At 37.1% G+C, this 26,215-nt stretch overlaps 1 protein-coding gene across 4 annotated transcripts in view; it reads left to right on the top strand.

Moving 5' to 3' along the window:
* Positions 1-22,510, top strand: part of RSPO2 (R-spondin 2) — a 169,428-nt gene extending 146,918 nt beyond the window's left edge. For all 4 annotated transcript variants that reach the window (XM_009213482.2, XM_003903067.3, XM_009213481.3 and 1 more), the window contains one exon: positions 20,638-22,510. In XM_009213482.2, the coding sequence (XP_009211746.1) occupies positions 20,638-20,753 (116 nt within the window). In that variant the 3' untranslated portion in view covers positions 20,754-22,510. The remainder of the gene's footprint in view (positions 1-20,637) is intronic.
* The last annotated feature ends 3,705 nt before the right edge of the window (positions 22,511-26,215 follow it).

Here is a 26,215-nt window from a genome sequence, read left to right as displayed (position 1 = left end):
TAGACAGTACAGAAATTGAAAAACTCACCACTGCCTCTTATCTCACCATGGCAATAAATAACACGTTTTTCTTCTCTTCTTTTTTTCTAAAGGGGAGTGTGTGTGTGTATAAAATCTGCTAATCGAAACAATTTTCTATAGTCTTAGAAACGTTTCAAAACTTATTTTCTATCAGAATTGTGTTTTCTAGTCATTAAAAAGTCACTACAGACAACATTAATAGCTGCATAATCTATTTAGGGTATAATGTACCCACCAAACAATTCCTTCAGTGTTTAACCTCTAGGTTGAGTCCATGTCTAATTATATACATAAATCTGCAGTGATTATCTGTGCTAAAATCCTTTTCCGCCTTTCAACTATTTTTTTTCATGTTAGTACTCTAACTGCATTAAAAGAATCAAAAGGTACATGCTTTTTGAAGAAGTTTAAAACAGCTGTCTCTTGCATTCCAGACAGGTTGTACCATTTTACACTTAAACCGGATGTATACGTGAACACTTCATTATTTTTAATATACTTTACATTTTAACTTCTTGCACTTAAGTTTGAATGTATACATATACAGCTCTGTACTGGTTGTAATTGATAATATATAAAATTCCCATAGTGGCATTTGGGGAAGAAACTCCTTACCTGAATAACATTATGCATTTATATAACCCTTAATGGGAACTTGTCTAATTTCTACTTCTAAAATAAAGTCTTTCTGGCACTGGGAAACACTCATTATTTTAATGGAAGAACCACAGTATTTCAATCAATCAATGTACTCAAATTGTGAAATACACCATTTATGGAGTATATGGAATAAATATGGAAGGGGATTTATGCTTGAGTCCTACTTTTCTTTTTACTTTAATGACTTAAAATGGCATATGATCCAAATTTTACCACATTTAACGTTTCCATTGCAGACTTCCATAGAGGATCATGTTTTTAGAACCTCCTTATGATTTAGTTTTTTGGAGTTGGCATTATGGAAACCTTTTGGATAGGATCAATGACAAAGCGATCTTAATACCAATTTATAAGCTCTAACAAGTAGCTTCAAAAATCATATCCTATCATGAATAAAATGTTTACCTGCCATATTTGTGATCTCAGTGAATTATTATTAAATTAGAAGGTTTTTATAAAATGATCCCCAAGCCAATATGTGTTTAAGTGGTAGCCATAGTAATTAAAGTCTCATCCTTAAGAAAGAGAATCAACTCTTCACATCTGGCAGGCTTCATTCTTCCCTCCTTTTTCCTTCTTCCCTCCTTCTCTCTCTTTCTTCTAACACATAACCCGCCTCACCCAGATTTTTGGTCATTTCCATATCTTGTTCATATATACAGGAACTTGGAGAGAGGTAAGTCTTGCCCCATCCCTAGCTAATAGGCTTTATTTCACCTTATTTTGTGGCATAAAAAACTGGACCCTTGAAGCTTTGCTGTTTGGTGAAAAATGTTCATCAGAGCCAGAAAAGTAGCAGTGATTCGTTTTGACTCTAACCCATAATTTTTGTAACTTTTTTTTCCAGAAGAGTGGAGTTTTTTTATTTCTCAAATCAGTCTCCCTGAGTATTCAGGGATCGGAGTTTTTAAGGACAACTTGGTGGGTGGGGGAAGCCAGTGAACCGGGAGTGTGATTGGTCAGGTCAGAGATGAAATAATAGGGAGCTGAAGCTGTCATCTTGTGCTGAGTCAGTTCTTGGGTGGGGGCCACAAGGTCAGATGAGCCAGTTTATCAATCTGGTTGGTGCCAGCTGATCTGTCAACTGCAGGGTCTGCAAAATATCTCAAGCACTGATCTTAGGAGCAGTTTACAGAGGGTCAGAATCTTGTAGCTTTCAGCTGCATGACTCCTAAATAATAATTTCCAATCTTGTGGCTAATTTCTTAGTCCTACAAAGGCAGTCTAGTCCCCAGTCAAGAGGGAGGTTTGTTTTGTGAAAGAGTTGTTACCATCTTTGTTTTAAACTATAAACTAAGTTCATCCCAAAGTTAGTTCAGCCTAGGCCCAGGAATAAACAAAGACAGCTTGGAGGTTAAAAGCAAATCAGAGCTGGTTAAGTCAAATCTCTTTCACTATCTCAGTTATAATTTTGCCATAGTAGTTTCAATCCCTTCCTTTGGGTTTTTATAACACCTTAAATCTTAATATATTGGCTAAAGAAGGTGGAAACAGGGTGACAACTGCTCCAACTTCTTCCTGCTGATCAGGGGAATAGTGGGGGAAGGTGTTGACCCCAAGGTAAGAGAAGTGAAACTGCTTTGCAACTGTCTGAGCCTACCCATGCAAGCCTGGCTGGGGTTCCAAAGCTTCCATGGCAAAGGTGTTAGTATTGTTATCTATAATTTTAGTACCAAGTAGGGTAAGAAGTGCAATTCCCAGTTTTAAAAGTAAATATTTGAAAGCATTAGTCTGGGGACTTGTAGCCCACAGAGAATTTAGGATTTACTCCAAACTGCAGAAAAAATTCAAGAACAGCTAACAACAGATATACTATAGTTTTTCTTTTGAAGCATATTTTTTTCTCTCTCCAGTCCCCATTTTCTATTAAAAACAAATCACGATAGAACTGATTTGTTTAAAAAATAAACTATAGTCTTATTGTACTTGGCCTGATTATGTGCATGAAGTACAGCAAGAATAATTATTTTTTTCACATAGGCTTTTCAAATTGGCTTTGATGGGACTCTGTTCCATAAGGAATCTCAGATAAGACTTTTTAAAAGCTGAGGCCAGCCATGGGTTTGTATCCTCAGATACTTATTAATTGGGTAAATTCTTCTCCTCTGGAGGTCCTAAGATAACTTGGGGCTCCTGGGTCTGTTAGAAAGTGATATCCTTTAGTTACCACGGGTCAGGAACCTTGGACAGGGACTATACAGACAAGATATGAGGCCTGATTTCTCAAGAGGCTCTTACTGACTCTGAGTCAACTTTGATTCTTTAAAGAAGGCATACCATTCCAGTCAAAGCCTTGGTAAAATAACTAGTTTCTCCAATTGTGCCCCATTACAAAGAAAACAGATTCTTGTTGCACTTATGCAAACAACTACACTGCTATAAATTGAGAATACTCACAAATAGTTTCCAAATTCTGGAAGAATCAGGTAGAGAAAAATAAATATGCTCAAAATTTTGTTTATAGGAGTATATTTTACTCAATTGTTTAAAAAGCTGTACATAGCTCAAAAGACATTTTCTTGGCCCTGGAAAACAAAAAGGATCAACAGCGTTTTAAGTAAAAAAGTTTTAAAACAAGATTACTTGTCTATTAGTTCAGTCCATTCAATTAACTCCTGTTATGCTTGATATTTATGAAGATTTCAGCTCTCCATGAGAGTCCCAAAAGTCGTTTTCTCTATTCTAATGTCACATTCTCTAAAATTATTAGAAACTTGCATTCAATAGCACCTGTAAAAAGTCCTATAGCTGATTCTAAATCACCTTTTGAAGAGGAACACAACAAGATAACAACTGTCTGTGGAGGACGAAAAGTCTTAGAATAGCCATTATTAAAGTCACAATTGACTAGGAATTTTGGTTACTTCTGTGGTATACAACAATTTTACATAACAATTATAACTATTAATAACATACACTAAGTCATCAGAATTATGGGAGTTCCACATCATTTTGGAACATATACCAGTAACACATTTATACAAATATAGTCCAAAGAAAGCCAAGCACCATTTCATATTTGACAATGCTTCCTGTATGACTTTTATATCAAATAAGCCAAACACATGATTTTAGACTTCGGGGGACCTAATGTCTAAAGGATTAGGTAGGCCAGAAAATGACATACTTAATAATTTGATACTGGAAAGTTTGTCAAATATCAAAGGTTTAAAACACTGGCTATCACAAAATAGGATCACAGATTATTCATTTATCTGAAATGGTAATTCAATTTATTTATTTATTTATTTTTGGCTGGAGTGAAATGGTATGATCTTGGCTTACTGCAACCTCCACCTTCTGGGTTCAAGTGATTCTCCTGCCTCAGCCTCCCAAGTAGCTGGGATTACAGGCACCCACCACCATGCCCATCTAATTTTTGTATTTTTAGTAGAGATGGGGATTCACCATGTTGGCCAGGCTGGTCTCGAACTCCTGACTTCAGCTGATCTGCCTGCCTTGGCCTCCCAAAGTGCTGGGATTACAGGCATGAACCACCTGCCTGGCCTCAAAAAATGTTTAAAGGCATAAACCTTTACTCTGATAGAAGAAACTTGGCTTTCCAAACAAGACCCAATGAAGATAGCATGAGGCCAGTGGAATCTGTCTCTTCTGTCTCCTTTCTTTCCCCTTGTTATTTACCCAAAAGGACAAACAAACAAAAACCTTTTGTTATCTTTTAATATTCCATAAAAATCTTTCAAAAGAGAAAACAAAATTGCAGTTTTGCATTAGTGCATCTTTAATGCTAAAGCTAGTTTTTAAATAAAATTTTACAAATCTATCCACTTTTAATTAGTTTGACCATAAGGTAACATTTTCATAAACTTTTTAGGATGCTTTGCAATTTTCTGTTAAACAACAGATTAATTTTCTAAGAAAATCATGTTATTTGGGCACATAGACTGAGATTCTGGCCTCTCATTAGTGTGCTTTTATTTCAATGTTTAACCTATGAAAAAACAAATAATTCCCTTCAAATTGTAGCCAACTTGCTCATACCCATAGAACTTTCTTTACAAGACCAACCCTTTTCTCTTGCTTAAGTCTTCAGTTTTGTCCCATTACTCTGTTACTCCGTTACTCTGTTTGTCTGAACTAGACAGCATTACATTTCCTTTAACAAAAGCCATATTCCCATGCCTTCTTATAATCTTTTACCAAAAACATATTCTACTTTTCTTATGCACTTTGTATGTAAATTACATGTTACAACGTTAACTGCTAGCAACCTTTATTTTCAGTGAAAACCTGATAAGTAAGTGATTTTAATTATAAGTACTAGGTGTGGAGTCTAGGCCCTCAGGCAGATAAAGTCTGACTCTTCCCAGCATAGTAACTAGGTGGGGCATGGCTAACTCCACATGTCCCCAGGTCTCATCTAGAATCTAGTGCTCCAAAGTAGGTAAATTGAACAATTTTTTTTTTTAAGTCAGGCAGTTTATGACCTTAAAGCATTTAGCAAATCTGATATCTGACGTTAATTTAGACCAAATATCTACATTTTGAAGTCACATGAAGAAAGTCATTAAAGTTTCTGTTTTTCTGACAAAATACTTGATTTAAGAACTTACTTTTTTAAGCCAATTAATCAGAGCTCTTTTATATATAAACATCACATATACAACACATATAAATAGACAGAAGATATAGTAGTTATATGATTTTTCATTTGCCAGTTTCTTAGTTGGATTCCTGGCTTCAGGGTGAAGCTCTTGGAGAACAGGGCCAGGAAAGCATGCAGTTTCTAGGGCCTAATAAATAGACACAGCTGTAGGGCAAAGACAGATCCCTAAAGATAAACCACCCTTTTCTGTTTTATGGAACCATAGGCAAAAGATTCTCAATTTTGCAAGGTGTTGCCCAATGGGCCACATGGAGAACCAAATTAACATTTTTCATCGCAGCAAAATACACATAACAAAACAGACACTAGTCACCAGCAAAGAGTGGATAGTCATCCTGAGACAGGCCTATTGAATTCTCTTCAGGGCTCACCGAATGTGACTAGACAAATAAGGAGGGATTCTCTGAGTTAGACCTGCTGGACTGTGAGCAATTCCTTCTGAGATCCACTCCACATACACACACAAAGACGAGAAGGACAGAAGGCCTTCCTAATCAGATCCCTAACCAAGAACTCCAAGAGTATACCTTCCAAATTATCCTCCTATTCTCCATCTGAGAAATCTCCCTGAAATCTTCCTGTTTGAGAAGTCTCCCAAACCAAGACTCTTTCTACTAGTTAGGGAGAGCCAACTGAGACCTCCCAGGAGACAAACCAACACAAACACCCCACCACAGTGCTACAGAACTAGTCGGGAGAAGGAAGAAGGTGTTGGCAGAGCCTAGAATACTCACCAACCCACACACCCCAAAATGGAGCTACAGACAGACTCCCTTTAATAGGGCTACAGTTATGGGATGTCTCCTGTAATTTTTAAATCTCCAGATTTTTTGGCTTTATATTTAAGGATATTTTCAATTTGTTAGTCATAATCCTAAAAATATAATTCTGTACTATATGATAAACACACATTTATGTAGAAGTAAACTGTCTTCTCACCAATATGCCTAGATGTGTTCTATGGAAAAGTATATTTTAGATACACATGCACATATGAATACACAAAAACATACACATCTCAGGGAAATTGTGCATAGTCTCCATAATTTTTCAGGTGGCCTATTTCATTGCATCGAAATTGTCAGTGACCCAGAATTTAAGATTCAATGAAAGGTCATTAAAACAGATATAATTGTCTTTCAAAGAAAGATATATGTTAGAACCAATTTGTCTATTAATAAAACATTTAGATGATGAGCCCTGGGCACTGTATTACTGGAATTAAAATTTTTTTTCTACAGGAAGATTAGGAAAACACATAAAGGCACTAAAATTTATATATTGATCTTTTTACAAGTTATTACCCACAAATTCTGTCTGTTTTATATTAGAATCAATCTGATTGGAAGCAATTTCCAGAAGTTTCTTAATTTATTAATTCATTCCTTCTGATTTGAATGTAATGAAAATAGATACCTAATTATTGAAAATTCTAAAGGAGGAAGCTTTTTTCACATCTGTTCTAAGTAACTCAGTCTCTAGCTTTCCTAATACATAAAGACATTATTATTACTGTGTTATAGCTTTGTAGTTGCAATTCTGCTTTTGATTAGTGACATAGTAAACAGTAGAAAACACTTATATTTTTATAATAGTAATGTTAAAAGTTAATTTTTTTTACCTATTCTGTGAGCATTGACATCTTTTTAAATTTCTTGACAATGCATTCTCTGTAGTCTTCTCAAAGTACCTATGATTATTTTGATTTTTTGGAACTCTTATTTGGATCTGCTGCCTTAAATCATCAAAAGCCAAATAGAATGCAGTATTGAGCACAGTAAATATTCAGTGGCCATCTTATGTTTACTGTTCTTGTTCACTGTTTTTTTTTTTTTTTTTTTTTTTTTTTTGAGACGGAGTCTCGCTCTGCTGCCCAGGCTGGAGTGCAGTGGCCGGATCTCAGCTCACTGCAAGCTCCGCCTCCCGGGTTCACGCCATTCTCCTGTCTCAGCCTCCCGAGTAGTTGGGACTACAGGCACCCGCCACCGCGCCCGGCTAGTTTTTTGTATTTTTAGTAGAGACGGGGTTTCACCGTGTTAGCCAGGATGGTCTCGATCTCCTGACCTCGTGATCCGCCCATCTCGGCCTCCCAAAGTGCTGGGATTACAGGCTTGAGCCACCGCGCCCGGCCTCTTGTTCACTGTTACTGGCATAGACTTTAACTCAAAGGCACTGACCAATTTAGCTCAAGTTTCAGTACAGGTCCTTGAGCCTGTCCTGCTAAGATCATGGAAGGTTTGTTTTGTATTCATCCTAAGTCACTGATACTGTTTATATGTCAATCTCCAGGTAATGTCTTTTACTAAAATTATGGTAGTTTGGAATGTGAATCTCTTCTTGGATACCTCTGATTCACTGGTGATTCATTTTAAATAATTTTCATTACATTTAAAATTTCTACATGCTAAACTTTTGGTTTCTCATGCTTTAACACCTGAGTTAAGTAAGACTGACAAGAACATACTGATAGAAGCATGACAATAAGCAATACTTGGAAAACTTATTACAGATATTTGTTGCATTTATATGTGTGTATATATGTGTAGTAGCTTCTTTTGATTTTAGTTTATATTGTGTGTTTAACAGTCTCTATACTTTTTCTGGAGAGTAGAATGCCATTTTCAGTTGAGGAGACATGAACTCATTTCATTAAATGTTAGGCTGTCTGTAAAAGATAATTAACTATGTTCTCCTGTTTTAATATTTGGTAGTTATAGACAAAGTTATTTAGTATCAAGATAATCTGTCAAGGTTGTAGATGTCTCTAGTAATCATGAGGTATGCCAAACATGTTAGAGTTCCTTCTCAAAATATTTTTCCCCTAATTGAAATCCATTGCCTCTACTTGGGTAGTTGACCAAGATTCTAAAGTGACCAAAATATTTGTCTGGTCTTGTGGATAGAGACTATTTTGGCAAATGTTTGTTACTTTCTTTGTCCTGTAAGAATAACAAAATATACCACTGGTTATCCTCGTCTTGTATCAAACCAATAATGGCCCCAGGCTTCATTTTATGAATTTAAAGATTCAGCCACTTAAAGGAATGACCAGTTCATGGGGTTTGCAGAAGTTTATAACAGAAGGGAAGAAAGTAACATTGACCATTTCCTTCCTCTCCTCCCACTCAGGCTTATACTTATGTAAGTCTTATAATGGACAAGAGGGTAAGCTTTGGTACCAGACTACATGAGTTCAAATCTCAACTCTACCACTTACTGCCTGTGGCATCTTAGGTTTACTTTACCTCTCTGATACTCAGGTTCTTCTGAAAAGTTGGGATATCCTTCACCTTAAGTATTTATCCCAATTTCCTTTCTTTGATTATATGAATCTTAAATTATCATGTGTACCATGAAAATATGTGCAGCTCTTATGTATCAATAAGAAAACTTTACAAAATGAAAAAGGGATATTTTTAATGTGAAATGAGTTATTATGCTCAGCACTTGGTACTTGGCACACTACTTACACTTATTTGATTTTAATATTTTCGAAGAAACTCACCATCTTTCTAAAAGAAAAGAAAAACTTTCTAACCTTTTTTCTGTAATCCCACAAATATCTTGATACCACCGGTATTTGTGTCACCTAGACTGAGAGGTACTTTTCTCATCTTTTTAGTTTTTGAAGTGCCAACTCTGCATCCCCTAGTTAGGCAGAAGCCCCAAACTTGATTATAAATTTGATTTTTTTTCAACTGCAATTTTCTTGGTCTCTTTAGAATTTTTGCAAATGAACTAAGCCTTTCAAAAAGAACCTCTTCATGAATAGAGTAGAGTAACTCCAGTTTCTGGAATATGTCCACAGGAGAGAGAAATCTGCTATAGCACAAGTGACCTGCCCCACCTTGGCCAGAACATAAAGATAAGGGCCCTACCCCTGGGTGTGCACCCCTGGGTGTGCCTCCCCACACTGGAAGCTTAATTTCTGCTTGCTTGCTTCTTGGGGGATTGCCTACATATAGATCCCAGGGAAGGGAGTCAAGGCAGAAAGAGGTTTGCACACTCTTTCAGCAGTACTTTATGCTCTAGAATCGCATGCAGTTAACTTCGCACTAAGTCATCTGTGAAGCTTAAAAAATATTCTGGGCTTTCAGGAGTTGGTGCATGATGAGGGAATCTTTTTTAAGTTCCCTGGAGGAATCTTTTACCTCTGGCCTGTGAACTGGTTTTTAGAACCACAGGTTTAAACTTTTTCCGACTCAGCTGAAAAATAAGCATCCTGTGTTTTTTTAAAAATTTTGTCTTGAGTTTTGCCATAGGCACACTGTTGATACTGAGTTGGAGCTGCTAAATGTGTTGCTTGACCATGGGAAACTGAGGCTTTGAATGTCTTAACCCCAGGGAATAACTGATTTGAGAAAGATGGGTTGTAGGCCAGGCCCATCAGGGATCTAATGGGACCTAAGGGAACCCTGATATTGTGTGGGACTGAGCAGGGAAGCTGATGCCTTTCTCCAGCCTAGTATTTACTTATTAGTTTGTTTGTTTAGCAGCCATTTAAATGATTATGAGATCAAGGCATTTTGCTGGACACAAGGGATCCAAAGACTATAGTGGAAAGAGTACAGGTTTCAGGTTTTAGAATCTGCCAGATGTTGGTTTGAATCACTGCTGAGCTATGTGATTTTGTGCTATTTACTTAACTTCTCGAAACCTATTTCCTCATCGGCAAAATGGATATAATGCTTGCTTTGCGAGTTGCTGTAAGGATTAGAAATAATACAAGTAAGGCACCTTATATAGCACTATAGTTTATTTAGTGTTTGTGTGCCAGGTGTATGTGAAATTTTATACATATTCTCTTTCACTCCTTATACAGATGCTGGAGCAGACATCATTGCTACTACCAGTTTAGAATTGAGAAAACTAAGGTTTAGAAAAAGTGTCTAGTTCAAGATCTCTAGTTTCTAAGCGGCATAACTCTGCTTTGAATGTAGGGCCGTCCGACTCCCCAAATTCATGTTCTTAACCTTGTATTCTAGATGCCTGCCAAGGCTAGTATCATGTTGTACCCTGCTACTTCTCCAGGTTAGACCTGGGAGTGATCCACCCAAGAGCTGTTCAGGCATCCATGGCTCTGTATCGACTAAGACATATTGAATTCCTCTCTAGAGAATATGCAATTCAGACAAAAGAGGACTGAGGCTATTATAAGAGGGAGGTAAGCCAAAAAGTCAGAATTTATCAGGGATGCAGTATAGCCTACATAGACCATGTACAAAGCTGAAGTTGAGACCAGAAGCCATGGGGGATCCTGGGAAGAACAGGAGAGTTCATTTTACAGTAGATGACAAAGTATGGCTTTGGTTCCTGACCACTGTCAGTGTTTAGATGTAGCCCTTATATCTTTACTCCAACTCTCAGGTGACATGAGTGTAAGTGAATATCTGTAACTTGACTGTTGGAAAGGCTCTAACCAGGATGCTATGGCACATTAAATTGTAGCTATTTTTAATTATATTTTTAAAAAGTTTTAAAATAGAGATGGGATCTCCCTATATTGTCCAGTCTGGTCTTGAACTCCTGGCCTCAAGCGATCCTCTCACCTCAGCCTCCCAAAGTGCTGGGATTACAGGCATGAGCCACCACGCCCAACCTATTTTTTAATTATTTACAAACTAGTAGCCATGATATACAGCCAAACAAAATTGCAATAGAAGGTGGTAAATATTACAATGAGGGAGGTTCAAAGTGCTACAGGGCACATAGTGGGGAATGTATTTATGATCCTTTGTGGAGCATACATCCCCTCATGTTATCTTGTGTTAACTGTGTTCATGTAAGACCTGCCACTTAACTGAGCTGTTGGCTTGGACCAATAACCTATACCCTTTTCTTTCTTTAAGATATAGGATATTGCTTTGTCACCCAGGCTGGAGTACAGTGGCATCAGGATAACTCACTGCAGGCCTGAAAATCCTAGGCTCAAGCAATCCTCCTGCCTTAGGCTCCTGAGTAGCTGGGACTACAGGTGTGCATCGTGCCCAGTCTCATTATCTTATATAGATGCCATGTATAAACCATTACTTTCTTTTCACTTGTGTGTCAAGTTCCATAGAAATTGTGTTGAATCCAGATTAAATAAATGCTTGCCATATGATGACGGTCTTAAATGTCATTTCTTGGGCTACTGCTTTTTGTTTTTCATTTAGTTAATGGTTATTGATTTAAGACCAAGAGCAAGGTATTACATCTTCTTGTTCTAATGGAATTATCTTGAATGTACCTTCCCTTATAGTATGAAGTCAGCTATGGAGAAACTTAATGCTTTTCTGGTTATCCCATAGTTCCTAATCAAATGAAAACAGCTGAATCATTTTCTCTGCAAACCTGATGGTTTTTCTGACTTAATTTACGAGTGCCAAATGAGCTTGGTATTTATCTACATTTATTTTGAGTAAATTTAGGGCAGGCACCTGTACAGCATCCTGGCAGCACAGTGTGAGTACTTACCTTTTCCCCAAAAACATTCAATTAAATGAAAATTCATGTAAAGCACTTACAGGGCCTGGTGCAAAGTAGGAATGTTCACCATCTCACCTTACTTAGGAAACCTTATAGCCTGCATCTTGCTAAAATGTAAGAAAAAGAATAAGCAATGAATCAATGCAGTATAAATTTACAGAAAATCTACGTTACAGAGAAGTTGTTATTTATGCAGAATTTACCAGTTCATACAAGGTTTCATAGGATGACATCAATGACTTTGTGTGTGTGTGTGGGGAACTCAGTCAGGGTAATATTGTCTTCAGTGCTTCTTTGCCTTCCTTGCAAAATGACTCAATAACTTGAAAAATGACTCTCTATCCTTATCCATTGACCTTTAAAGCTGGGAAAGTGGCCAGGTGCGGTGGTTCATGCCTGTAATCCCAGCACATCGGGAGGCCAAGGCAGGAGGATCATGAGGTCAGGAGTTTGAGAGCAGCCTGACCAACATGGTGAAAACCCGTCTCTACTAAAAATACAAAAAGTAGCCAGGCATGGTGGCATGTGCCTATAATCCCAGCTACTCAGGAGGCTGAGGCAGGAGAATCGCTTGAAGCCAGGAAGTGGAGGTTGCAGTGAACCAAGATCGTGCCACTGCACTCCAGCCTGGGTGACAGAGCGAGACTCCGTCTAAAAAAAAAAAAAAAAAAAAAAAAGCTGGGAAAGTATATGAGAGAGTAGCAGAACTAGGCTCAGAGCACAGGTTTCCCCTTCTAATTAGCTGTAGGAGCATGGGTAGGGGTCACTGTAGATCTTCTGTGCTTCAGTTGCTTCATTATCTAAACCACCTTGCAGAAGTGGACTACAGCAGGGCCTAGCAAATGCCTAGTATATTTGCTGTCTTTCCACCCTCACCAGTGCAGCCAACTCATCGTGCCAAATTGTCAGGAATTACCACCAAACAGCTTTCACCCTTGATGTCAAATCTATGACTTTCTGCACCAGAAGACTCTGAAGATCATTTGCAGTTTTACATCTCTATTCTTACAAATAAGGAATCCAAGATAAGAACCTGTTCTTTTCAGGTAGTTTACCTTTCCCATAAGAAAGTGACAACCAGAATTTGTGAATAATGCCTTTTCCTAAATCAATATTTGAATAGCAGATTTTCCTTCTTAAGTTTCTTTTTTTCTCTAATTAGCCCAAATATCTTTAACAGCAGTACAATTATATTTTTACCTTGTGCAGTACTTGGGTCTTGTTAATCTTTAGTCCACTAAAGAGATTACCTATGGTTAGAAAGAAAGAAAAAGCCTCCAATGGGGGTTCAACAAAAAGTATTTAAGAAATTAGAGTCCCCAAGTTGCCCTGTACGTTGTTTTAAAAAACCATCTCCTAACCAGTACTCTTACTGTAAAAGTGAATTATTGCCCCCTTGTGGTAGAATTGTTCATTTACTTTCTTCACACAAATAGTAGAGTCGTATTTTAGTTTCTACTAATCTGAAAACTTTGTCCTTTACAATTAACCTAAAGTATTTATGAAAATAATTTTAGATAGTTTTAAAACTCTCTTCTTGTTTGTGCTTACCTATGTGACATACCACAGAATCCTGTCTTGTCTTTCTCTTTCACGGACTAGGGATTTAAGAAACAAGACCAAATCTCATTCAGATTACCTTGTTATAGTCCTTATTGCTTCAGGAAAGCTGAATGAGATTGTGGAATATTCTTACTGCCCCTTTAAAAGCCATGTCATAGACTCGAAGAACAGATTTTCTTCAGAGCTGTAAAATGAGGAACTTCTGAGAAGTTTTGAAATACCATGTGCAGGAAACCATAGTGGTAATACAGTTCATTTATAAAGGTTCAGGTGATCTTCTTCAGGGTTAGCTTTTCTTCCATTTCCATCGTTTTGAACATGAAATAAAATTTTAAAACGAAATAGGACTTCCTGTCAACAAAAATGGGTAACAGATCTGACTCCTAATAAAATGTCTTCTATAAGAAAAATTGAAGTCTTGAAGCCATTTCATACTATTTTAGATCAAAAATATGGTACATTTTTACAGATGAAAGAATAGTAAAAGAGGCTTCCCATTTAGATTGGCTGATTGAAATAGCTTTTATAAATTCATGTAAACCTGTGAAGGTAGTAAGTATTCTGAATCCTGATATTCTGAATGATTGTCACATTTAATTTTGTCCGTTATTTACTTTGGACAGTTGTGACTCTTTATCAATAGTCTTGCAAGAACAACAACCCTTATAAGTTACCTCTAGATTGTGTGTAGATTTTAAATGCACATGCTCTTTTATGAAGATGAAATGACTAAGTGACCCTTTGAAAAATCTTCTAAGTTACTACTTGACATTCAAGTAGGCTCTCCTTAGTAAGTGACTTGTTATTATTTTCAACACTTTAATGTTGATTGCTTTGTCTCTAGATTATTTTTTCTTGAAGAAAATGATAACAAACCATTATTGAAGGATTAGATGTTGCCAGTCCTTTCAAAACACAGCTATCTGTGGAATCTTTTTAGTGAAAAGAAGAGGTGCATTTCTAGATAACCAAATGATTGTTACTAAAAATGCCTTTTAAGGAATTTTGTACTGTCAGTAAAGAGCCACAGTTGATTCATTTCCTTTACTCTTTCCACCTTACTCTCACTTCTGACTCCTCAGCTGATGTAAATAAGTAACTTATTTTATTTACATTTTATGTTATGTAAATACGTAAAATAAAAATAATCAAAGTATGTCCATTTACATTACTTAAACAAGTAAAATGTAAATTTATTTTTAAATAAATTTAATAAGTTTAAATAATTTCCATTTTAATACATATATTTAATACATATACATTTTACTTATTTATAATATGTATTTGTTGTACATTTTACTTATATAACTTTTTTTTTTTTTGAGGCGGAGTCTCGCTCTGTTGCCCAGGCTGGAGTGCAGTGGCACAATCTCGCTTCACTGCACGCTCCGCCTCCCGGGTTCATGCCATTCTCCTGCCTCAGCCTTCCGAGTAGTTCGGACTACAGGCACCCGCCACCACGCCCGGATGATTTTTTGTATTTTTAGTAGAGACAGGGTTTCACCATGTTAGCCAGGATGGTGTGGATCCCCTGACCTCGTGATCCACCCGCCTCGGCCTCCCAAAGTGCTGCGATTACAGGCGTAAGCCACCACGCCTGGCACTTATATAACTCTTATACTTGAAAATTGCAAAGAGTAGATTTAAAATGTTCTCACACAAGAAAAAAGCATATTAGGTGATGGGCGTGTTAATTAGCTTGATTATTAGCTTAACCATTTCACATTATATACGTACATCACAATACCATGTTATACACTATACAAATTTTATTTGTCAACTAAAATAAATGTGTTATTCTGAACTATATGAACAGTAGAAAGATTATCTTAGGCTACATAGGACATAGTGTGGTAGATCCCAGTCCTGCTTATCATATTTGCCCACCTGGACTGCTTTCTAGAGGGAAAAAAGCTTCAAGAACTAACAAATCTCCATTCTTAATGTCTGAAGGGTTTAGGTCAATAGTTATTAAGTTTTTATATCTCAGGTCTAATTACGAGTGATCACTCTACAAAAGGATCTGCTTACTGTCATTTCCATCACAGGAGGAATGCTTTTGTATTACAGGCTTTTTCTTAGAGCCATTTATGATAAGTTTTAGTGATATCCAACAGTAGTATTCCTGGATATAAAGTTAATTGCTATTACTTAAAATATAAAATACTTGCATTCGTAGTTGAAAATATACTTTATTCCCTCAGTAATCACAAAAAGAAAAGGTCATGAAAATGTAGTCAGGACATTTTAGTACTGAAAAAATTGTAACGCACTTAAGATCTCTGTGCATAAATCTTTGTCCAAGTTTAGATTATGTTCTGAGGATAGAGTCCTAGATCTGAGTCAAAAGTTAAGAATATTTTTCATACTTCTGTGCATATTGGCAGATGGCTTTTCAGAAAGGCTGTATCAATTTTATATTGTCAGTGCATCCTGTTGCCTGTCTCATGACATTCTTACAAGTGTTAGGTATTTTTACTTTTAAGGATCTTTGTAGTGGCATCTCATCTTGTTTGGAAGTTTTAATTGTGAGATTTAATTATTTAAATATATTTATTTCCTTTATGAATTGTTTAGGTCTCGTCTATTTTTAAATGAACTTTTAAAAAAATACTTTAGAAACCAGTTGGTGTTTTCTACACAATCACTAATCTTATATAAATCTCTCTTGCTACTCATTCTTGGGCAAAATCAAGTTGCCCATATGGAAAAAAAATAAATGGTCCAGTACTATTCATCAGTTACAACTCAGTCCTTCTGACTTTATATGTGAAAGGAACATTTCATGTTCCAGAGTGTTCTGTGAAATGTGACAATATCTGCCAGGTTGGTGGTTACACAGGCTTCTTGTCCCTAAGTTTTAGCGGCTTTGAAGAATCTCTCTGAGGTGATTTCAAAATCTCCATGATGAATTTTATAATGCACTGAAGCCCAGGTTTCAAGTTAGAGCATTACAAACTTAAAAATCAGTAAAACTCAGTCCTAGTTTTGTCCCAGTTGTGGCTACAACAGTAATTACAGTTAATTACATTTGTCATAATTATGGCTTACTTTCTGCAGCTTGTGTGTTTATGTATGTAGGTATGTGCACGTATTACTTATACATATATGCATAGAGAGAGAGAAGTTTTTATCTCTTTTATAGTCAAAGCTACTGAAATTTTTTAGTTTTCTTCCATTATATTTACCCTTAAAGCCTTTCTTAAAACACCTTGCATTATGGAAACTCTAGACAGCCTCTGTACCTTACTCTGAGGGATGTACGAGAAACATTTTCCCGGTGATGGAAAGATTCTTACATATACCCAGTGAGAGGAGAAAGCATTTGAAGACCTTCCTTGACTTTGCGAGTTTATGAAAGAATGAAATCACTGTCTGACTGGCAGTGGACTTGGCATTTGCACAGCTTCATGTAATTTGTGAGTCTGCCTATATCTTGGTTCAAAATAATCTACCCTATTTCTAATTCTAATAGCAGCAATTCACAGCTGGATGGTAGCAGTATTTCCGTAAGGAATTGTTCATATTTCTCTGCAGAAGAGTTGATAGGTTATGCTCTGGGACCATTTCCACATGTGAGCAAGTCAATGTAATTACGTTAGAATGTGGCTTTGATAGTATCTTTCTAATTTTGTTCATTTTGAGGATAATCTTGTCTTGCCAGTGATATTCTACACATCATCCTTTCATCCTAGGGACACAACTTTTTCACAGTGTCTCATAACTTTCTAGTGAATGATGACTGTAGTAGTTTCATTCTATAAACAGAGAGACTAAGAGTCAGGCATATGCCTTACCAGACATCTCAGTTACAAGACTGTGCTTAGCTACCAGGTTTTCTTCTTCCCAGAAGTAGCCTTTCTCTAAACCACACTGCATTGCCTCCCTTAAAAATGGTAATAATTGGGACCAGTCATCTCCTTGCATCTGCATAACAGTGCTAAAAAGATCTGCCCTGTAGACCTGATTCTACCTGATTTTGAAGAGATTCCCTTAGTTATGATGTGTTAAGGCCACTGCATTCTCAAGACACTAGGGATAAAGATATGCAAAATTTGTCGTTAGAACTGGATATGTTGGATGTTGACAATCCTCTCGTAAAACTCAAACCTTTTTTTTTTTGTTTAAATCCTGGGCAGTATCTATTCCAGGTCTTCTCTCATGAGCTAAAAAGTAAAGTTAAATTCGTGACTTGAATTGTGCATTGGGTGACTGGCATCATATTTGCCTTTAAATACTTCCCGTATAGCATATATGTGCTTGGGAATGTGCAGCAATTGAAGTCTAGAAATCATTCTCCAAGTCTAATCCCATATCCACAGAGGAAAAGAAATTAAGCGGAAACAGAAATTAGCACATTTGTATGTCTAATATAACTTATTTTCAAATATATAGATAAAAACAAGGATTTTTGTTAGCTTTAATCTTACCAATTTCTTTTCTCACGTTTGAAAATCTTAGAATGTGAAAAAAGAATATGTATGAAAGACCCTTTCTGTATGTTATGTTGTATTTTAGTATTCTTTTACTACTTTGAGCTGGGCTTGAAGTCAGAACAATGTAGTATGGACCACAAAATATTTTCAGTTAATTTAGGCCTGTCTGTGGTCAAATCTTGGCTAACCATCTTAATTCCTCGGTATTTGCAATATATCTTATGTGAGAAATGGGACGGGCCAAAAGCAAAACCAACCAACCAAACAATAGCAAAGAGGTGTGTCATTCAAGAGAGACTTCTGAGGAGAATCTTTAGGGTTGTAATTAGGGCCCCCAAAACATTACTTGTTGGAATTGGTACCATATAGCTTATTGCCAACAGAGTAATTGTACAAGTTAAAAAATTATTTTACATAAATAAGCTTTCAGAAGCATTGCTGAATTTTTGGCCAGGATACCAAATGTTTTATGCAAGTATTGAGTAACTTCGCTATTACACAATATCATATCAGCGAGCAAACCCAAAACCATTTAATATTGACAGTTGCTTCAGAATAATATATTGGGTAAATGACACGAAATTGACCATCTTAAAATGAGCTTTTCCCGTCATTTTGCATGGATCTGCTGTTAGTGAAAGTAGTACATATTTAACTCGCAACTACATAATTTACACGAAGCTTTCTTGTGAATGTGAAAAGCTTTCTTTAACATATATTCAGTATATCTTTATTCTAGCAGAACACATTTTTAAAATCTAGTAAGATAAGCTTTATTTTTCCATTCACTTAGTTTCAATTTGCTTTTAAAAGAAACTCCAGGCTTTATATCAATTAAGCATAAACCAAATGAATTTAAAATATAGTCAGTAATGATTTTTTAAACTAAGGATTTTGTTTATTTAGAGAAAATACAGAACAAAAACTTCTTCATAACGCTTATAACTGAAGCTTTTAAAATATGCTATTTTGTATTAAGTATTTCATTTTTCTGCCCTCCTTTGGTGTGTCTCATCATTAGAGATAATGTTACTAAATAGTTGTAACTTTACAGCTGCTTTGATTAATGATGGCTTGAACTAAGGTTTCATTGCGTAGGATTAACTACATTTCAAGATGGCAAAATGCCATTATAACATTAATGCCAGAATTTAATGAGAAGCAGAAGTTAGCTTTAAGGACCTTTATAATTTAATATGGGGGCATGATCATGTTCTCATTGTTTTAATGCAATGTCCTATTAAACATAAGTTATTCTTTTAAATCTTTTTTTCTTGTGATAAAAAGATGTAAAAACATTTGCTCAGCAAATGTTTATTGACTATCGACTAAGTGCCAGTCACTGTGCTAGGGTCTTGAAGAGTAAGCCTGTTTTCCATCCTTAAAACAGATCCTGTCTGATCAGAAGGAACAGAAATAAGAAACATCTACCTTATTTAGAAATCTCATGGCCTGCCTTAACCTTGTATGTCTCTGGTTTCCGAATACATGTATCTCCCTAGACTTGGGTCTGTTTCCTTTTCATTTTTGACATCAGCCTACTTCTCCATAGGCTAGATTGAAAAATTGGCCAGCTATATGCCTGGAATGAAAGGGTCTGGGTTATGTAATTTTACAGGTATGGGAAGGATGAAGAGCACAAAACTTAATGTTCTGTTCCCTATTCGTAGTACTGATCACTGTGCTGTCAAATAGCTACACCTTACACGGAAAAGTTAGGTTTTTTAGAACTACAAGATAAAATTTGAAGTAGGGAAAGTAAGAGAGGAAGAACAGCCAACAGGATTCTTCTCGTTCATTGAGACAAAAGTCTTCCTGTACTGAAGGTGTCTAGGGGTGACTTACTTTCTGTAAAATGCAGGAGGCCTTTAAAGCCCTTTTCTGTTCTAAAAATCCTCTGATTTCTGTGTGTTTAGAACTCAAAGAGGGTGATGGACCTAAGACAGATGTCTCATGTTCTTTATTCTTTTTTCTCAAAATCTTACGTATACATACTTAGAAACATTGAGACCTTATAAAGTAAGACTATAAAACTATAACCACAGATAGAGGAAGTAAAATATAGCGGAGGCAAAGGGAAAAACAGCATTTAAAAAATTCCTGATGGAGGAAAACCTCAACTAGTTAGCTTGTAGCCTGGGCTTCCTAGTGGCTAAGGCAAAGAAGAGAAATAGGATAAGTTAGTATGATCATCTGGTAGTCAGACACATACCACCAGTTCATCAGAACAAATAAGCATTCTTCTTGTTCTCCATTAATAACAACAACTTGTCCAGGGGATTTGGATAAGAAGCATAAGGTATATAATGAAAGATGTCCTCATGAATTTTTATAGAAAATAAAGGATTGCACATATGTCATTTTATACATTGGTATTTGGAATATGGAGGAAATAATGTTAAAAGCAAGACTTTTTCCCTCATGGGGAAGGGAGAGAGGAGTTTGAAACTTCTGGTATGTTTGCTATAGATAGATGCTTATTTTCTTTTGACCCACTGACATGTGGAGCAGTAATAAGATGTAAAGATGTGTAGTAAAGGGTAGCATTGTTAAAAGTAGGAGGGAATAAATGGAATTTTTGTGGCAGGATGATATTTGAAAGACGGATCAGACCACTGGGAGGTTTTTCAATATGCCAGTTCCCTGTAACAGGAAGATCAGTCTCTGTTTTAGACAGCATATCCAATTTAGTAAATTATTATTATTCTGTCAAAATTAATGTGAACAATTTTCTCTTTGAGGCTTTTTCCATAGGTGATGTTTTCCAGATGGGCTTTGTGCAAAACTCCCAATGTTTTTGTGTTTTCTTTCCTAGAGAAAGAGCCATTTCTGACATCTCTTCATTTCTTTCCTTCATTGTAGGGAAGAGAACACCAAAGGCGAAGGAGAAGAGGAACAAGAAAAAGAAAAGGAAGCTGATAGAAAGAGCCCAGGAGCAACACAGCGTCTTCCTAGCTACAGACAGAGCCAACCAATAAAGCAAGAGACACATCTGGTAGATTTTTAGGGGTTTTTGTTTTTGCAAACGTGCACAAAGCTACTCTCCACTCCTGCACTCTAGTGTGCAGCCTTTGTGCTGCTCTGCCCAGTATCTGTTCCCAGTAACATGGTGAAAGGAAGCACCACCAGCGTGGCCCCTGTGTTATTTATGCTTTGGTTTGAATCTGGAGACTGTGAAGGCAGGAGTAAGTGCACAGCCCATGACTTGGCTCAGTGTGTGCTGGGAGAATCCGTCCCCGGCACCACGGACACGCTAGCGGTGTGAGGCTGCACACCACCGCTGGAGAACGGACTTCTGCCTATTTATGTGAAAGAAGATGCTTGGCAGGCAATGCGCTATTCACTCGTGACATTTATTTCTCACGTTGTGCATTTTCAAGGATATGTTTATGTGGATATCTGCTTAGTGGTTACCACATGGTATTCTCAGCATCTGTCACCTTCACACTGTTGTGCGATGAAACTGCTTTTAGCTGAGGATACGCTCTGGAATTTCCTGCTCAGTTTCACAGCAGCCCTAATATGTACATATTCTGCAGGGGCTACATATAAAGCTCTTATTTACTGTATATTTATGCTTTCTTGTGCGTAAGGAGTCATACCTGATTAATATGTCACTTTGTTTCTAGTGGTTCCTAACCCATTGTCTGGTAAATGACTTTTCTAGTTTGGAGAATTGACACATGTTTTGTTGTCTCTTGAAACTTTTTTTCCCCTCATTGTGGGCTTATTTCTCATTGTAAGGGTAGGATAAACTAGTTTTTGTATATAGAGTCAAATGACCAGTGTCGAAGAGTTTGCATATTGTATAGACCTTCCCCACTCCACATGTCCCACACATAGAAAAAGCAGCAGGTGGCATCTGGCAATCAGAAGCCCAAACTGCCTTTGAGTCTAAGATGTGATGACTTTGAAGAAACACAACTGAAAACATGAGGGACTATATCCAGTCACTTGTAGCCAATTTCACAGGCCAGCTACAGAATTGTCCAAACATTATTTCTGACTGCCTTTTCCCCTGCCTCCAAATTTAAAGCAATCCCTGACTTTCAATGACAGGGCACCTGCCAATGTTCTTGGGTCACTGAAGAAGTTACTAACATGAGCCTGTGCATAGAATTTTAGGAGATAAATGGATGAATTTCTGTGACTGCTGGTCAGATCTTAACAAGTCTCTATTGAGCCAGAATCTGTTTCAGATCCAAGATGGAGAGGAACACTATGGAAACTTCCCAGGTGACTTTCAGAGCAGTTGTTTCGAACGCATCATTGTTCACTTGGGGGAACCAGTTTTTAGAAGGTTGTGAATTGGCTTTTTCTCAAAACATTATTATCTTCTTGGCTGATCCAGGAGAAAATTAGAACAGAAAAATAATGGTTGTGGATTTCTAAACAAAGCAAGGTAAAGCCATTTTTTTTTTCACCTTGCATTGGCAAAACTACCTCTTCAGTGTTTTTGTTTAACTTTTGATTCAAAGCGTCTTACCGAAAGGATAAATATCATATACATCATTATGAAAATATTGCTATGAGATAATAAGCCATATATGAATGTTGTATACAACTTTAGGGTTTGCATTTAATCCTGAAGTGTTACCTCCTTTCATGTCTATTTACACTATTTTCCCATTTACTAAGTGGGGAGGGGTCTCCTTATATAGTGCTTCATCGTTAATAAGTCAATACCTGTTGTTCTTGGGATGTTCTTTTTTGTGCATTAAAAACTTCAAAATTATATTTTGTGGAGTTTGTTTTACTTTAGAGATACATTTAGAAATAACTTAGTACTTTGTTCTACCCCCAAAATATAACAGTCCTTTAAAAAAGACAAATCTTTAAAAACCTATGTTGGTAACTACATCTAGAACACTAACTGGTTTTCTAGTTAGTGTAAACTAGCACAACTAGTGTTGCTAGTTTATCTATAAACTAGATAACTATAAATTAGAGTCCAAGTGCCCGAGTTCTAATCCAGACTGAGAGTGGCCTGTGAAAATTACTGAATCCCTCCACTCTGTTTCCTTATCTGTGAAATGGGGATCACTTTATCATCTGCCTCCAAGGGTTGTGTTTTAAGGACCAAATGAAAATATATACAAGGTTGTACTTTACGGATATGATTAGGTAAAATGTGTAAAGTATGGTCAGCACAGCATTCTATATACTAAGTACTATACAAGTTGGTCATCTATTACATTTTTCATTGGATAGATTCTTTTGATTTCTCCTTATTAACAAACTAGAACATTTATGAAAAGTATTGATCTATTGTTTGATGCCTGGGCATTATTTGCTAAAACGTTTACATCTGCTTGAGTCTCCCTGATATAAGCAGCATACATACACAGGTACACACAAAACGGAATTCATTCCTGTATCAATAAGGGTACAACCAAGGAAATAAACTAGTTAGGGTATTTCAAACAGGGAATTTAACACCAGGAATTGGTTATGCAGGTGATAAAGGAGACACGGAGCCAAAATATGTTGCCAAGATGACCCAGAGATTAGCAACAGCAGGAGACACTATTTTTTTTTTTTTTTTTTTTTTTTTTTTGAGACGGAGTCTCGCTCTGTCACCCAGGCTGGAGTGCAGTGGCCGGATCTCTGCTCACTGCAAGCTCCGCCTCCCGGGTTTACGCCATTCTCCTGGCTCAGCCTCCCGAGTAGCTGGGACTACAGGCGCTCGCCACCTCGCCCGGCTAGTTTTTTGTACTTTTTAGTAGAGACGGGGTTTCACCGTGTTAGCCAGGATGGTCTCGATCTCCTGACCTTGTGATCCGCCCGTCTCGGCCTCCCAAAGTGCTGGGATTACAGGCTTGAGCCACCGCGCCCGGCCAGGAGACACTATTTTACCCCTAATGCAAGAGGGATTACATGAAGAGGTGGAGTTTCCAGAATCTAGAAGCCACAGGTGCCCAGCTAGACTTAGAACCATAGCTAAGGCTAGAGCTATAACCACAGAAGGAGCTGGAACTGAGGACAGAAAACTGGTTTGGTAGGAGCCGAAATACTGGAGATGATCTGGTTGCTGTGAGAAATGTTGCTTGAGGCAAATTCTTAGAGGAGGAAATACCCTGGCTTCTCCCTATCTCACAACCTCCAGTCTTCCACCAGTGCCCGCTATTGCCCAAAGCTTCCCAGAAGCCAGCAGGCAAGGGAGTCTGGGTAACACAGTTTTCTGTGGTGCAGAAGAGCCTGAAGGAAGGGCAGCGGGTAGATCTAAGAGCAAACAAACAAATGATCTGCATAATCACTGATACCTACCTTCAACTGTTCCCTTTCCTGCTTTCCCTATTGGACAGTTAATTCTTTAGCTAGTTGATTAAAGGCTCTTGTATTTGTCATTTACTTCCTTTGTTCCCTACATCTAGTCAGTTACTAATATCTAATGAGTTTACTTTGGAAATATCTCTTGATTTTCTCCCTACCCCTTTATTTTCTTTGCCCAAGGCCTGGTCCTCTTTGTCTCTTTTTTCTGGACTGTTCCACTCTTCCTAGACATCATTTTTGCCCCCAGCTTCACTCACTCCAATTATTCCTTTGTATTTCTACCACTTATTTTTCTATTAACATTTTTTTCTTCCTTTTCAAAAAAATACTTTCCCATTCCCTATAGAATAAAATTTTACAATTCTTCAGTGCCCTTTTAATGTTGTCTTCACCCATGTATCTTACAGAGATCAACAAAAGACTGGATGGCATGGATGAGTGTTGTAAAATCTTCAAGGTTTCCTTGATGGTAAACTTGGACATGTTCACTGTATTAGTTGATACCCCTTGAATCACAAAGACAGAAGTGCAAGGACTGACATGGCTTTAAAAGTAGATGATATTAGCACATGTTGGTTTCTGATTAAAAAAAAAAGTAGGTGATAAACATTAAATCTTGAAATCTCCAATTCTTGTTTTACTTCTTATTAAAACAAAATAGATCTTTATTTTGGGCCCAAACCTAAAGTGAAATATTAAATATTCAAAAAGCAAATATTTTTTCTACATACAGTCTCTCATTTATGTGGGTAGCACCACTACCTTCTAGCATACCCTTGACTGAGAGGTTGAAGAAGCTGAAAAATGTGTGATGAATACAGATTTTGATGGATTTCCATATTCATCTCCGATGAATCATTACAGAAAACTGCCATGTGCCATTTTCTCCTGCTCTAGCAGACGTTGTTACTTACTCACTCTCTACCTCTGAGCAGGACAAAGATTCAGAATCCTTCCCAACAAAGGTGTTCCAAGAAAACATTACCAATAGATTGGAATTGACAGGGGAGTTACAACTTTTTGCTTTCCAGGTTCAACTTAATGTCCTAGAGAGTGACTTCACCCAGACACACTCTTTGGAGCACTCCATGACGTATTTTTCAAACCTTTCCGCTAGTACCCTTACAGGCAGAGAAAAGCAAATAACCCTGGAATTATAACCTGAAGCAGCCTCATTTTAATCCTAATTTTAAAATAATTCATGCAAATTTTGTATTCTACTCAATAAAAGGGCTATTTTTAAATACAAAATTATTCCCCTATCCTTTGACATTCCCTCCAAAAACCTTGGAGCAAAATCACATTTCAGGAAGATGTTCCATGTTTATTCAGTCCTGGGTTTTGCATACTCCTTGGCAAGTAGTTCCTTGTCCCTAGAAAAACGCATATCTTCATTTAAGAAGCTGAACAGTAGTTCTTTGGTAGTGTTCACAAATGGCTTTACCAACTAACTCCTCCTTGGGTTTTATGACCTCAGACTCCCCAGGTGCACATTCCACTTTAATTTGATTCTTTTTCTACTGGCTTCCTTTCTCCTCCTTTCTACTTTAGTTATGATTCAGCCATCAGCTGCCTTCCCTATGTCTGTTTTCGAGAAAAGAAGTAGCAATCTTTTTCTGTAAAGGGCCAGAGAGTAAACATTTTAGGCTTTGTGGACCACACTATCTCAGTGGCAGCTACTCAGCTGTTATAGCAGAAAAGCAGCCATTTTTAGTACGTAAATGAATGGGCATGACAATGTTGCAATACAACTTTATACAAACTTAAATGTGAATTTCATAGTTATCACATGTCATAATATACTCTTTTGACTCTTGGCAACCACTTAAAAAGTGTAAAATTGTTAGCTCGTCAGCCATGCAAAAATAGGTGGCCAGGCTGGATTTGGTCCACAGACTGGATTTCTTGACCCCTGGTATACAAGATAACTCGGTGGCTCATGAAATGTCTTTGCAAACTATGAAAGCCTATCTATCTCTAACTCTGTCTCAGCTACATACACTCTGCTTCTGGTAGGAGCCCAATAACTGTGTTGAATGCAGACGCCATTTTAACTACCCTATGTATGGAAATAATTTCCAACTTTATAATGCCATTCTTGAAGTCTCTAGTTCTTATTTTGACTCTTCCTGGCCATAGGATATTATATTTGTTTTGGGCCCAAACC

Source organism: Papio anubis, chromosome 8 (genome assembly GCF_008728515.1).
Source record: "Papio anubis isolate 15944 chromosome 8, Panubis1.0, whole genome shotgun sequence".
In the NCBI taxonomy this organism is placed as follows: domain Eukaryota; kingdom Metazoa; phylum Chordata; class Mammalia; order Primates; family Cercopithecidae; genus Papio; species Papio anubis.
Note: the sequence above shows the minus strand (reverse complement) of the source record. Positions and strands in the feature narration are given on the sequence as shown.